The 13828-nt window shown below is 34.8% G+C and overlaps 2 protein-coding genes and 1 pseudogene across 3 annotated transcripts; all 3 read left to right on the top strand.

Annotated features, from left to right (window-relative positions):
* Positions 1-2071: 2071 nt before the first annotated feature.
* On the top strand, positions 2072-5516 carry LOC132154493 (CMRF35-like molecule 1; annotated as a pseudogene).
* Positions 5517-5526: 10 nt separating this feature from the next.
* Positions 5527-10435, top strand: LOC132154487 (CMRF35-like molecule 1). Of its 2 annotated transcripts, XM_059563053.1 has the most exons (11): positions 5527-5798; positions 5982-6293; positions 7131-7439; positions 7546-7573; positions 7806-7843; positions 8111-8141; positions 8238-8315; positions 8457-8557; positions 8975-9021; positions 9156-9185; positions 9533-10435. In XM_059563053.1, exons 1-11 carry the CDS (start codon positions 5729-5731, stop codon positions 9599-9601), a joined length of 1113 nt encoding a protein of 370 aa, XP_059419036.1. In that variant the 5' UTR covers positions 5527-5728; the 3' UTR covers positions 9602-10435. The 2 variants fall into 2 exon arrangements, with proteins under 2 accessions (XP_059419036.1, XP_059419037.1); XM_059563054.1 differs by lacking the exons at positions 7546-7573; positions 7806-7843.
* Positions 10436-11064: 629 nt separating this feature from the next.
* On the top strand, positions 11065-13561 carry LOC132154129 (serine/threonine-protein kinase pim-2-like). Its single transcript, XM_059562748.1, has 8 exons — positions 11065-11529; positions 11864-11920; positions 12032-12126; positions 12245-12295; positions 12423-12801; positions 12907-13083; positions 13201-13289; positions 13422-13561. The coding sequence occupies exons 1-8, from the start codon at positions 11229-11231 to the stop codon at positions 13431-13433; spliced, it is 1161 nt and encodes a 386-aa protein (XP_059418731.1). The 5' UTR covers positions 11065-11228; the 3' UTR covers positions 13434-13561.
* The last annotated feature ends 267 nt before the right edge of the window (positions 13562-13828 follow it).

Here is a 13828-nt window from a genome sequence, read left to right on the forward strand (position 1 = left end):
TTTTTGGAAATTCTGTGCAGAAGATGTGTACTAGCGCCCTCTACCGTAAAACAATGAAAACACGGATTCTAGGAGCACAAGTATAGCTCAAATATATTAAGCCTTTTAATAAGTAAAAGTCAAGTATACTTAAAGGTACAATTTGTAAGATATTTGCAGTAAAATATCCAAAAACCACTAGGCTAGTGTTATATATTTTGTCCAGCTGATTACTAACAATATCTCTAATGTTTTAAACTTCTTGTAAATCATGAGAAAATTCCCATACTAAACAGTGACACGGGGCAGTGCAGTCACCTGTCAATAACATTTGTTCCCCTTTGTTACCACCTTTACTGATGTAGAAACCACATGACAACAGTGTCATGGACAAATGCGGAAGTAGCTTCGCAACAAACTTCAACTAGAAAGAGATGCTGATCTCGCTTGTGTTTTACTCGACATGTGAGTTGTTTTGATTCGTATCTTTACAGAAAACGTATGCTATTATAACGATCAACAAGATTAGTATTATGGGGCTTACATGCCAAATGCGGGGCATTACGTCTGATCCATAGTCTGATCGCGTCTTTGCATTGACTTTGTATGTAATCTACTCGCGCAAATCGTTGAACTTGCGTTAAATCCATGATTTATCTTTCCATCTGATTGATGGCCGTCAGCGGTTGGGTAGAAGACAACAAATCCCATCATTCCACTCTCCTTCTTAGCGTCATCAAATCACGCGATTGTTATTGTTTTGATAGTGGGCCCTCTAGTGGCAGGTCCTACAACCTGTACCTTTAAATGTCATTTTAAGTATATTTCTGAGAAGTACATAAAGCCCATTTCTGGGAAGTACATAAAATGTAAAACCTAAAAGCATACTTATCTATTTTTAGTTTAAAAGAAGTATACTAATAGCACATTTGAATAAATTTCTTTTTCGTTAGGGTCCACTATCATCATGCTGTTTCTAAGATGAAAAGCAAAAAATTCTGCTTCATTTGGGATCCATTTTCCACTCCGGTCATGAGATATGGCAGTTCACAAAACGGCAAACATTCTCCATTCTTATGCATTTAATCATGTTATTAAAATGTTTAACTTCTACCTCCACTATTCTCTATACTGTAGTATCAGGGTCCTCAAATCACAGAATTTACTGCGTTGCCGATATCACGTTCCCATTTCTGATGACCCCGACCTCTTGACGTGATGACGTAAATGCAAAGTATGGCATAATTTCTTAAAAATTTTCGGTTCGGTTTATAGAAAGGTTTATGCCACCCCTCTCAAACCGAATACACTTTCATTCAGTTTGGGCATTTTTATTTCGATTGAGGTGTTTATATGGAGCATTTTCATTCAGATTGGACTTTTAAACTGATTACAAAGATCCATGTAAACGCAACTACTGTGTTTTATGTGAAGGCTGAAAAAATAAAGAAATGATTAATTGTTAGGCTAATCCTGGACATAATGGTTTGTGTGTTTTTTCTTTAGGGGTGAGTAGTGCATGTATTACTGTGTTCATTTCGAACAGATTCTGCAAAGACAGATTTTATGCTAATCTGTTCATGTTGTTTTTAATGTCTTTTATGTAAGATTAGAACAAATTAAGAAGTGACTTATTGTTGGACGTATTGGACTGTGTTTTGTTTAGGTGTTGAATGCTATACTGGTTGGTCAAACCATAGATTAACTGTTAAGACTGGAGGATCTGTCACCATCCCGTTATTATGATGAGAAATACACACAGCAGAAGAAATACTGGTTCTCAGGAATTGATAAATATAATACATACACAAACACAACAGAGCAGAATCTGTCAGTAATTGATTATCCTGATCAGAGTCTCTTTACTGTGACTATAAGAAACCTGCAGAACAAACACACTGGACATTATTACTGTGTTGTGGAGACTGGAGAACAACCACCGATAAATATAATAATAATGAGCCTTATCTCAAGATTCAATCTGGTAAGACATTTTGCATTTGATTTATCACATATAATTTCAAATTCTTTTCATTTGAAACACTCTCTCATTCCTCCTTTATTATATGATCTCATATGACGTGTGTGTGTGTGTGTGTTCAGCTCCTGATGTCTGTGGTGAACAGCAGTGTATCTGGACATGAAGGTGGTGATATCAGTGTTCAGTGTTTCTACAGTTCTGGATATAAGAATAAACTCAAACAGTGGTGCAGATATAAAGATAAGAGCTGTTACACAGTGGGGAGGACTAACACATCCCAGAATTCATCAGTCCAGATCAGTGATGATGATGAGAAGTTCCTTCACTGTGCTGATGACTGGACTGAGACTCACTGATTCTGGCTGGTACTACTGCTCTGCTGGAGAGGCACTGAATCCTGTTCAACTCACTATAACTGAGGCAGAACCAGGTACAAATTTTTCAATAATTCATAAATGTTTTGCTGCCACATATGAAATACAACACTACTAAACTTACTTTGTAATTTTTTACTTTTGTCCACAGGCACTGTCAGTGAAACAGTGTAAGTATTGAATCTGTTCTCTGTAATTGGCTTTCCTTTCATAATCATATTTTTGGAATTGTTTGTTTCTGTTTTATATATTTCATGACTAACAGTCACTTCCTCTTTGCTCTGGTGAAAATCTTCCTTTTGTCCTCTTTTTCTTATTTTTTTGTCTTTGCAGAATTGAAACCGGAATTCTCAAGAAAAATAACAATGGAACAGAAGACACAGTAGCAACTCAAAAGTACTACATGTTTATTGTTTAAAATAAAATTATTAGGGCTTAATCTAATTCCAAAACCTTTAAGCTGAAATACTACTTTAACAGACAGTCTTTTCACACTTGAAAATATTTAATTCTGAGTGATTCTAAACGCTGAGTGAACTCAATCCTGGGTTATCTTGTTTCACATTTCACACTGTTCATAATTTACTTGCGATTAACAATTAACTGTGGATATTCATAAACTGACATTTTACACTGTAGGTTAGGCTACATAAACAATTATAAAGTTTTTCTTGTATGGATAAAGGTACGATTAAATCTCAACTCCAACTCACTCGTTTTCTGTCATGCTGCACGCTTCTAAATGTGAAACATAGACTTACTTCTCCTGTGGGTAAAAGCGGGGTTTAGCCTATAACAACCATAAAACAGGGTTTAAAGCAATGTGAAAAGCTCTAGAGTTTATATGAATAAATAATTTTATGTTAAGTTTCTTTTGGAGCTCTTTGAATATAAATATTTAAAAATGTTTCATTATTTCCCACAGCAATGATCTCCTGAGTGTGTGGCTTCCAGCTTTAGCTCTACTTCTGCTGATATTGATTCTGATCAGTGTTTTCATCTGGAGATGGAGACTGAGAAACAGTCAGTTTCAGCTGCACTGCATTTCTATTTCAATCCCTGATATTCTGACATTTATTTTGACAGCACAGATTCTATATATCTATATTCAGTTAATGGCTGATATTATTGTTTCCCCTTTTTTTTAAATGAAGAGCAAGATAAACACCAAATCAGAGGGAGAACCAGCAGCAGAACCACTGACGTGGTAAATCCTTTATAAGAAGCAAGTTATGAAAATGTTCATTATGATAATATAGGGTCATGGAGCATGGAGTGAAATGCACATTTATTATATTATATTATTGAAATGACCATTCTCCTTTACACAACAATTCACCTCAGCACTTATTGTGATCGAAGACAGAAAAACATGATTATGCAATAATTTGATCTAATACTTTGAGGGTTTTTTATGTTGTATATTTATTTAGCAAATTAGAATCGATAAAACTATTGACTGTATTTTGAGATAATGTACCCTCTCAGTTAATTTTAGTAAATTAAGAATCTTTATCTCCCTCTTCTTTGTAACAAAGCTTTTTTTGTTCCTTAGCTTTTTCATGCTAATCAATCTAGACATCTGCGTCAAATATGAGAAAAGAAAATGCTTTTGTTGTTTTTGTGTAGCCTTCCTTCTAAATAGCTTTATATCTTTACACTGGTTTATCCAAGGAACAGGTCATTCAGTAAGTGAGTCATATGTTTATTATATCCACTTCATTCATCAGATTGATTCAGAATGGGAACCGATGAAATCATAAGAATGATTTATTAAAAGAACAAGCTAAGAGGCATTTTTCCTAATTGGATGTTCGTTTTTACACTGACCCACCACATAGGAAATTTCCATTTGATTTGTGCAGCATATCAAAAATATAAATCCAAAGTTATGACCAACAACCTTGCTAATTGAATTTAATGAACATATTTCATATCATATTTCTTAAATGCATAACTATTAGCATACTTTACTCCACTCACATATTTCCAGAACATGTAGCCTACTCTCTTAGAGGATTTTGGTTTCTTGATGTAACTGTTGTTTAATTGTTTTGTGTGTGCTTGTATGAAATGCAGATAGACTCTAAAGCAGAAGATCCTGTGATGTACAGCACTATAAATGATGAAAACCCAAATGTAAGTATACACCTGGTCTTAATATAACTATTTTACGGTGACCATAAATCCTCTTTTTCTCAGGCATGTCCTGGTCAGGTTTTCTAAATTGCTTAAAAAGTCCAGGTTTTGGCTTTTTTTCTTATTTGCTTTGCTTTGATGGCTCTCTATAGATCCTGGCTTCTCGCATGCCCCACGATTGGTTGATTATGTACAATGCCTGCGCACTATTGGTCAAACTACTTATGAGTCATTACCTTCAGCAAGTATGCAAATAATAGGAAAACAAAGACAAAACCCTGATATTTTAGGCAATTTAGAAAAATCCTGGCCAGGACAGGTTCAAACAAAAAGAAGACGTATGTTCAAGCTAAAATAATGATTAAAAAATTTGACACCTTAAGTAGAAGAATTTCTCATGTTTAATTACGATCCCTTCCTCCACAGGATCCCAACAAGGACATAATCTACTACAGTACTATTGATTTTGTTCCTGGGAGTGAAGCGGCGAAGCCTCCAGCAGGTGGCGCAATATACAGCATAATATACAGCACTGTGGCTCCACACTGACTTCAACAGTGAGAAGAACTCAGGAACGGACCTTCTGACCAAAAGAAACCAAATCAACAGCAGAGAACTGTCATTGTCTTTTAGCACTACATAGTTTTGTATTTTGTATTACCAAGTCTGTTTAATTACTTCACATTAAAAAAAAATTTTTGTTTACTTGTACAATGTTATTTTCTCTGCTATTTGCATTATTACAAACAAGCACAATAAAAAGTATTGCAGTTGTGTGTGAAAAAAGTAAATAATTTGACTCCTCCTTTCCCTCCATTTTTAAACTCAAGACTATGATATAATGTTTCCATATTTCTCTGCTATGAATTGTGATTCAAAATCTTTTGAGATGTGACAGATTTAAAAACATGGACAGTTTATATTTTGTATGATCATCAGTTAGTCGTACTTGCATGTTTAAACTTATTTTGTACCAACCCCCATGAACCCCTTACCTCAAATGGAGAATGATTGAACACATGATAAAAACTGAAAGTTAAGCAACCAGTATTGATAATTTTCACGCTTCTACAATGTAACATTTTGTTCAGTGTTTGTCAGTTCAGTAAGAAAGGGGCTAAAACGATTAAGTTTGAGGTATCTAACTGCAAAGTGGCTACTTTTCTCACTTGCTAATGTTTATGTGGTTTAAGGCGATATTTCTGCTCTTCCTCTGAAACAGGAAGAAGCATAGACACTGTGACCAGCTCCTCTCATGAACATGCACTCTGCTGTAGACATGATGTACCCTCTGATTCTCTCTGTGATTTTACTTCACATCACAGGTAAACAATTATAATACTCTCGTATTAGAATTATTAAACTATTGTATGATATTTTTTAACTTCTATTTTTAAAATGGTTTAACTTGAAATCCTTAAGCTAGTAATTGTTTACTATTGCAACTTTTCCATAATGTGCAGTTTATGGATGTTTAAATTTTTTCATACATTGAATCTTGTCTACAGATGGAGCTGGAACTCAGAGCATGAATATAGGAGTGATATCTGCAGCACCTGGCATTATTCCATGTCTCTATGATGATACACATAAAGAAAACCGAAAATACTGGTGTGAGGGGTCACACTGGATCTCTTGCAGTATATTGGCATATGCAAATAAGACAGGAAAATATTCCCTGACTGATTATCCAGCCCAGAGTATTTTTACAGTGCAATGGAAGAATCTGAAGACCTCAGACTCTGGATATTACTGGTGTGCTGTGGAGATTGGTGGCAAAATAGACAAAGGTTATTATTTGTATCTGACAGTACAAGCAAGTAAGAACATCACATTTATGCATTTTACTGAAATATAATAATGTAGATATAAGTAATATTATAAGTAATGTTAAAAGGGTGTTGTGGTGTTATGTGTGATAGTGATTTACACATAAATAAAGAAAACTGAAATGTCACTGACATGACACAGCAGTGACTAATTAAAAATTATACAGTACAAGTTTAGTTTATGTTAATGTAAGCACAGTAATAAATGCCAACTAATAATAATAATAAATAAATAAATAAAATTATGAGTTTATACCACTACACCAATAAATATTGTTTGTGAGAGATTATTGGTTTCTCTAGTTCATCTCTTACTGCTGAGAGATGAACTGAAGGTTTTGAGCAACTTTTTTTTTTTGGTAATCCATTGTGTGGTGATGTTTGTAAGAATAGTATGAGAAATGCGCTCAGTGGTTTGCAAATGTTAAGGATGATTCAAGAAGAGATGTACTGAAGCGACTGAGAAAAACTGTAATGCACTGCCTCAGTTTGTTATGGTTTGGATAAATCTGATCACTGATTGTAGAATAAAGTAGTACTTTTGCAGTAGCAGTGTAGGAGATGCTGCTTGATGTCAGGATTGCATACTGGCAAAAGGAAATAGAAAGAGTATCATGCTATTTAGACTTTAGCTGCTAGAATCATTTAGTAGACGGCATAAGAAAGTAAATTTTTAGTCATATTGTTCGATTCGAGAATTATTTTAAAACAGAACTGTTTTTGAATAGTTAACACTTTATTATAACAAGAAGACTTACATATTTGCATTTCGTAAACAATAATAAGCAAATTTACAAAAAAATCTTATTGTCTTTTGATGGTTTTCAGACCCTGATGTGTCTGTGGTGAACAGCAGTGTATCTGGACATGAAGGTGGTGATATCAGTGTTCAGTGTTTCTACAGTTCTGGATATAAGAATAAACTCAAACAGTGGTGCAGATATAAAGATCAGAGCTGTTACACAGTGGGGAGGACTTACACATCCCAGAATTCATCAGTCCAGATCAGTGATGATGAGAGAAGTTCCTTCACTGTGCTGATGACTGGACTGAGACTCACTGATTCTGGCTGGTACTACTGCTCTGCTGGAGATCTGCAGGCTCCTGTTCAACTCACAGTCACTGAAGTCAAAAGAGGTAAGATCCCAAACCAATTCAGCCACAAAAATTATGTCTCTCTCAATGCACTAAAACTAACTTCATGTCTTTCTCTTCTTTAAAACATTTACAACTGTTCCTGTAGCTACACCATCTCACTCTAAAACTGACATGTACGTGTAAACATTCTTGACCATAAAAAATCAATCACATCCAAATATTTGTTCTATATTAATGTCTATATATTTTATTTATTTATTTTAGCTAAAATAATTTAGCTCCATTATGTAGTTCCAAACATTTATACACATATTATATTATATTATATTATATTATATTATATTAGTAGTAGTAGTAGTATTTTATCTATTATTATTATTTATTTATTTTTACATTGTTTTACAGGCACACAACTCACCCAACAACCAACATGAATCCTACAAGTATGAATAAGATAATAAACAGTATGGAACAGCTAAATGGAATTATTTGAAATATTTCTGTAAGATTCAAAACTATGACATAAAAAAATGTACATTATGAGGTAAAATTTTGAGTTAGAACTTTTACATACGAAACTGGATCACAAAAGTTTTTTTTTTTTTATTTGCTCGTAAATGTGCTTGAGTAACAAAAAGCTTCTTACATTAAAAATAAAATTAGGTTCTAACTAAGAAACTTGTTTCTCCATTTCTGTTTTTGTCTGGCAGCTATGACAGCTTCAAGACCTGTGACAGATGTGTGAGTGTGAACAGTGTGAACGTTTTTAAGTCATTTCTTATAACTGTATAACCAAACTGTTTCATGTCACCATGGTAATGTTATTTTTAATTGCAGAGCTGAAACCCATCCAGCTCGAACAGCAGCCACAAAGACTCTTAACAGTGAAATACACAGCACGGATGAGAAAAACAAGTATTTAAAGCATTTCAATCCGCATTTGCTTGAAACTGTATCTCTAAATTAAAACAAAGCTTTACAAGATTAATTTACTTTGCATTAACAGTGAGAAAAGTTTTTTTGTGATAAACAGAAATGTCTCTCCGTCACTTACAGGCATGATGTGATTCTGGTCATGTTTCTTCCAGCGATGCTTGTGCTCTTACTGTTTGTAACTCTTGTTGCCATAGTAACCTGTAGACTGAGAAAGAAACCAGGTGAGTTTTCTCATATGCCTAGATGACTGAAAATGCATAATAGTGCTTCATGCATGGCTACTTAACAAATAAATCAATAAATATACATATAAAATGTTTTGTTTAATTACAGTATGTGAGAAGAAAGAAACTATAAAGTGACTAGAGAGACATCAGACTATCACAGTTATGTACAGTAGGAAATCAGGTTTTCAGCAACAAAATCGGTCAAAAATAAAGTTTAGCTTTGTGATACAAATACTTTTGGCCATTAATAAACCCCTGTCATGTTTATTTGTATGGTTCTAAAAGTGGGCTTTTCGCAGCAATGCCATTTTTTTTCACTATAAAGAATTGCCTTTTGTGGAATTTTGAAGGTTCTAAAGACTGTACTTGTAAAATATTATGAGATGTAATCTTCATTTCTCACTCTGACAGAGAGAAGTCAAACTGGAGAAGAACATTTTAACAGCACCAGAAATACAGTAAGTATTTTAGAATTAACATATTGACAATTCAGAAGTGTTTGGAAAAGAACACATTCATCCAGAACTCTTTAGCTAATGGTACCATCCAAATCTATGTTTGTGTTTTTGTGCAGATGCCCTGTGAAAACCAGATGACATCCAACAGTCCAGCAAATGCTAATGTAAGTCATCAGTCCATATGGTGTGCAACTATGTAGACATTTACTGTGGTGTTGATTGCAAATGAACGATCGTCCGTTGTGTTTATTCACAGTCTTCTTTCTCAGTAGATGTTAGTTCAGTGTTTACAGTTCTGGAATTACCTTTTGTAAAGCAGTTTCTCCTCTGAATGTTCTCCTTTGAGAGTTTTTGTAAAAGTGATGTGTGATCTCAGCAGTGTTGGCTGGGGTGTGGCTGTGAATGACCACAATTTTGGCATTTCTGTGTTCCATGTAACACTAAAATGTAACACCAACGGTTGCTGTGATGCAGAAATGAGATTCTCAGTGCTGATCTTGTTCATTCACAGCCTTCTTCATCAGTGAACTCAGAGGTTGAAGTGATCTACAGCTCTGTGAAAATATACCCAAGGCTGTGAGTTCTTAACAAGAGGTGTTACTTCTGCTCCCTCTAAATTAAGTTATGAAAAAGTGAAAGTCAATCATGGTTAATTAATAGTAAATCTACTTTACAGTTTCAGTTTTAAACAGTGTGAAGTTTCGGTGCTTAACATATGTACCTATACATGTAACTGTGACAGTGTTCTTTTTTAAAATATAAGCTAGTTGCCAATACTGTGAAAACAAAATAATTCAAGCCTTACAGTATGTAGTTATGAAGTACATTTCTTAAGCACATCTGCATATTACAGGTATATTCCAAAAAATTAATTAATGACCAATCAACACTTGTATTCCTTTTTTGAATCCAAATTAGGGCTACATAGCCTAACGTTTAGGCTTACATACAGTAAATCTGGTTTTGTTGGTTGTCATTTTAATTATTTTATTTTTGTAATTAAAAAATTTATTCATTTTAATTGTGCATTGTAAAAAGCCAATGCATGAAATTGTTTATATAGTTTGTATTGTTTTCTTAATGTTATCCACATTTTGTTTGTGGCACCGTCTGCTGGTGAATTTTAACCCCCACTGCAAGAGTGACATCATTTTTGTGCGTTTCAATACATTTTTTCAATAAATTTAAAAATAAACAATTTTCAAAACACACAATTAGTCCAGCTTTTAGGATCTCTTAACATGTCCAAGAATTGTGGTATTGTCAATGTCACTTTTTAAAGGCGTTGTATGATGCGATTTCAATTTTTCCTTTCTCTTTGGAGTGTTACAAGCTCTTGGTGCATGAAGAAGATCTGTAAAGTAGCAAAGACTAAAGTCTCAAATCCAAAGAGATATTCTTTATCAAAGTTAAGACTCTTCCACGCCCCCTTAAATTAGTTCAAACACGCCCTAACATGTCTACCTCACTATGTGGAAATATGCGCCTAATGCCGCCCAAATGTTCTTGCAAAGAAAGAAGGCGTGGTTTCAGTAACCGCAATTAGTGTTGAAGCAGTCATGTCAGGGAGATGCTGTGTGTATCTAGGTGAAAGCAAAAGTACTTTATTTGGCCTTCTGAAAGTAGATGCATTTAGGAATCTTTAAGATTAGGCTACTTACAAAAGAAAAGCAACGCATATTATGGATGACCCTTTCGTGAACCTATGAGAGGAGGTCATCATATGACGCTTTGAGGTGAGACACCCCAAGTGAATGCAGGTAAAAAATAAATAAATAAATAATAATAGATATCATCACACTTCTTTAGTCGATTGATTACATTAAGAATTGCAGACATTTTTGGAAAAAACAACTTTAGAGGCCTGTTATATTCGTTCTCATTTAACTCTGAATTCATTCATTTTTAATGTTCATTTATGGGATGTTTAACCGGGGATCGCCCTGCAACATGTTTCTTTATCGCTTTAATGTGTCAAAAACTTTAAGCAGCCCTGTCTATATACTAAAGTACACAATATATCAACCATAGACAGAATTCTGGCTTTTTTTTTATTTTTTATTTTTTTATTCTTTGTGCGCCTTTGTTACGTCACAATTCTATTTAGAACGTGTTGACTATTTAAAGGCGTGAAACTCACTCATTTTGTAGATTGAATTTTAGGAGTAGGCCTATCACATTATTATCGAGTCTCAAACGCTTTTATCATGGGAAATTTAAGTTTACGACCGCAAACAGCGATTGATATGGAGTCTGGGCACGAGCCCTGTGTGTTACTCAAATACACCTCCAACACGGCGGAGAACCATCAGACTCATCGGCTCGATGAGATTCCTGTTGGGGCTGCGGCCGCTGAGATTGATGGAGGGAGAGAGGAGAAAAAGAGGAAGAAGAGTTTCTGGAAGTGGCCCGCTCTCCGCTTGTTTCGCCGAGGAAATGCAAAATACGACCTGGCCCAGGTTGAGAAGAACTACCGGGAACCGGGATCATGTGGGAGATTTACCGATGGTATAATCAGATAAAGATGTTCGGATGAAGTATTGTTCAATTAATTATATATATATAAAAAGTCGTCAAAAACAGTTACAACAATGCTGTCATTAGAGTAACAGTTTAAATATAATATATGAAGTTAATTTAAAATATGTTTGATCAGAGCATTGTGAGAATAACTTTATAAGGTCAAACCTGTCAATATGTTAGAATTTTAACAAATCCGCTTACATTGATTATTAAAGAAATTTCATTTAACATATAACATACTTAAATCTTAAACCTAAATGAAGGACCACCCAAATTTTGTATGCTCATTTATTTGATTTGATTCATATAATTGCTCCAGCTTCTGAAGTCTGGCCTGCTGCTGAGGAACAGCTGGAGCAGGATGTGCTGGATACGGGTAAGAATAATAAACCTATGAGAATTGCAAAATGTTGTTGTAAATTATAAAATAATATAATAATAAAATAAAATAGTATTTTATATTACATAAAATTGTTTATTTTAATAGGTGACATTCGTAGGCGTTATAAAATCGGTGACAAGCTGGGTCAAGGACGATTTGGCTTTGTGTGCCAGGGGAGTCGCTGCAAGGATGGACTTGAGGTCTTCTTATTTTTATTTTTTTTACTTGTAAAACTTTGCTTTTCTGTTCAGGATTAATGGCTGGAGTGATATGGCCTCTGGGCACATGCTAATTGTTACATTTTGTTTTGTTGATCAGGTGGCTGTGAAGTTTTCAGTGAAGGGACCGAATATGCCATATATCAGAGTGGTGGGTAATTACAATAAATTCATGGTAATCACTGATTACAAATGTTTTGATCAGGCAAACTGTTTTGATTTTTGGACTGTAAGTCATTATTTGGGAAGCCATCTCAGTGTCATTTTCTTTCTTTTAGCCTGGTCATCCTGAAAGCCTCCCGATGGAAATTGGCCTGATGCTCATGGTCAATACTGGCCCCAACGTTCCTCAAGTCATTAAACTGCTGGACTGGCAGGACGACACAGACCATTACATCATGGTCATGGAGCGGCCTTCACCTTGCATGGACCTGTCTAGCTTCATCAAGCTCCACGGAGGAAGCCTCGACGAAGCAATGGCACGACAGGTCATGCAGCAGGTGATTGATGCTGCTATCGTTTGCAGCAAGCGCGGTGTCTTCCATCGGGACATCAAACTGGAGAACCTGCTGCTGAACCGGGACACCATGGAAGTTAAATTGATTGACTTCAAGTGTGCTGCGCTTATGAAGAAATTTGCCTACGAATTCTTTTGTGGTGTGTGTTTGAACTTCTTGTGTAATCAACTCTGCAATGCATCCTGTATATAGTCAACATGTTGTGAAAGTGCATTAAATAACAGACAACATCTCTTTCCTCCAGGCACAAGAGCATACTGTCCACCAGAGGTCAGTGTGAAGGGCAGGTACCATGCAAAACCGATGATGGTGTGGTCATTGGGGGTCCTACTGTTTAAAATGGTGTGCGGATATTATCCCACAGACCTCGACCTGCACTTGATCAGTGAGAAAGACTGGACCAGACCTGAGCTGTCAAGAGGTGAGATTTTCATCAAAGAACAAAGGAGGACAATTTGTGTTCTAAATCACAAAAAAAAAAAAAGATTTTAGAAAGTATAAGCAAATAATCCAACGTCTCTCTCATCTTTTTGCACAGAATGCTGCCAGATGATTTGCGCTTGTCTGGAGCCCGAGCCACAGCAGAGACTCACTCTCGAGAAGATGGGTCTCCATGACTGGTTTAAGGTACTGAGCCTAAGATTAGCTTTTTTGTTTTGTTTTTCATTGTTGGTTTTATCATAAAGTCACCATAAACAAAACAATGAAAAAAACCGTAATGTGTTTAGACAAATAATGCTGATTTATCATTTGTTTCAGGTCTTGGAGTAAGACCACAAGAACATCAGAAGACAACTCCTGTCACAGCCTTTTTGACAATTTTATAAGAAATCATTATTTTTATATGTCCTCACTGAGAAAATCTATAAGAAATTAAGACAATTTTGTAAGAAAAATAGTTGTATATATTCAATAAGAAAAAAAATCTATAAGAAATTAAGACTAACATTGTAAGAAAGTTCCTAAGAAATCTAATGTTATAGAAATGTAAGTTATTTGTTTGCATGTTATTTAAATATTGTAAGAAAAGTTATAAATTATAATAAATATTGTAAGAATTTCTATAAAATTTAAAGAGTTTTGTTAGAAAATGTATTTATAATATATTTATATTGCACTGTTCCTTTGTGGCTCCTGTAAAAGTCATTTCTATCTCTTCTGTATCT

The sequence above is a fragment of the Carassius carassius genome, chromosome 12, assembly GCF_963082965.1.
Source record: "Carassius carassius chromosome 12, fCarCar2.1, whole genome shotgun sequence".
NCBI lineage: Eukaryota > Metazoa > Chordata > Actinopteri > Cypriniformes > Cyprinidae > Carassius > Carassius carassius.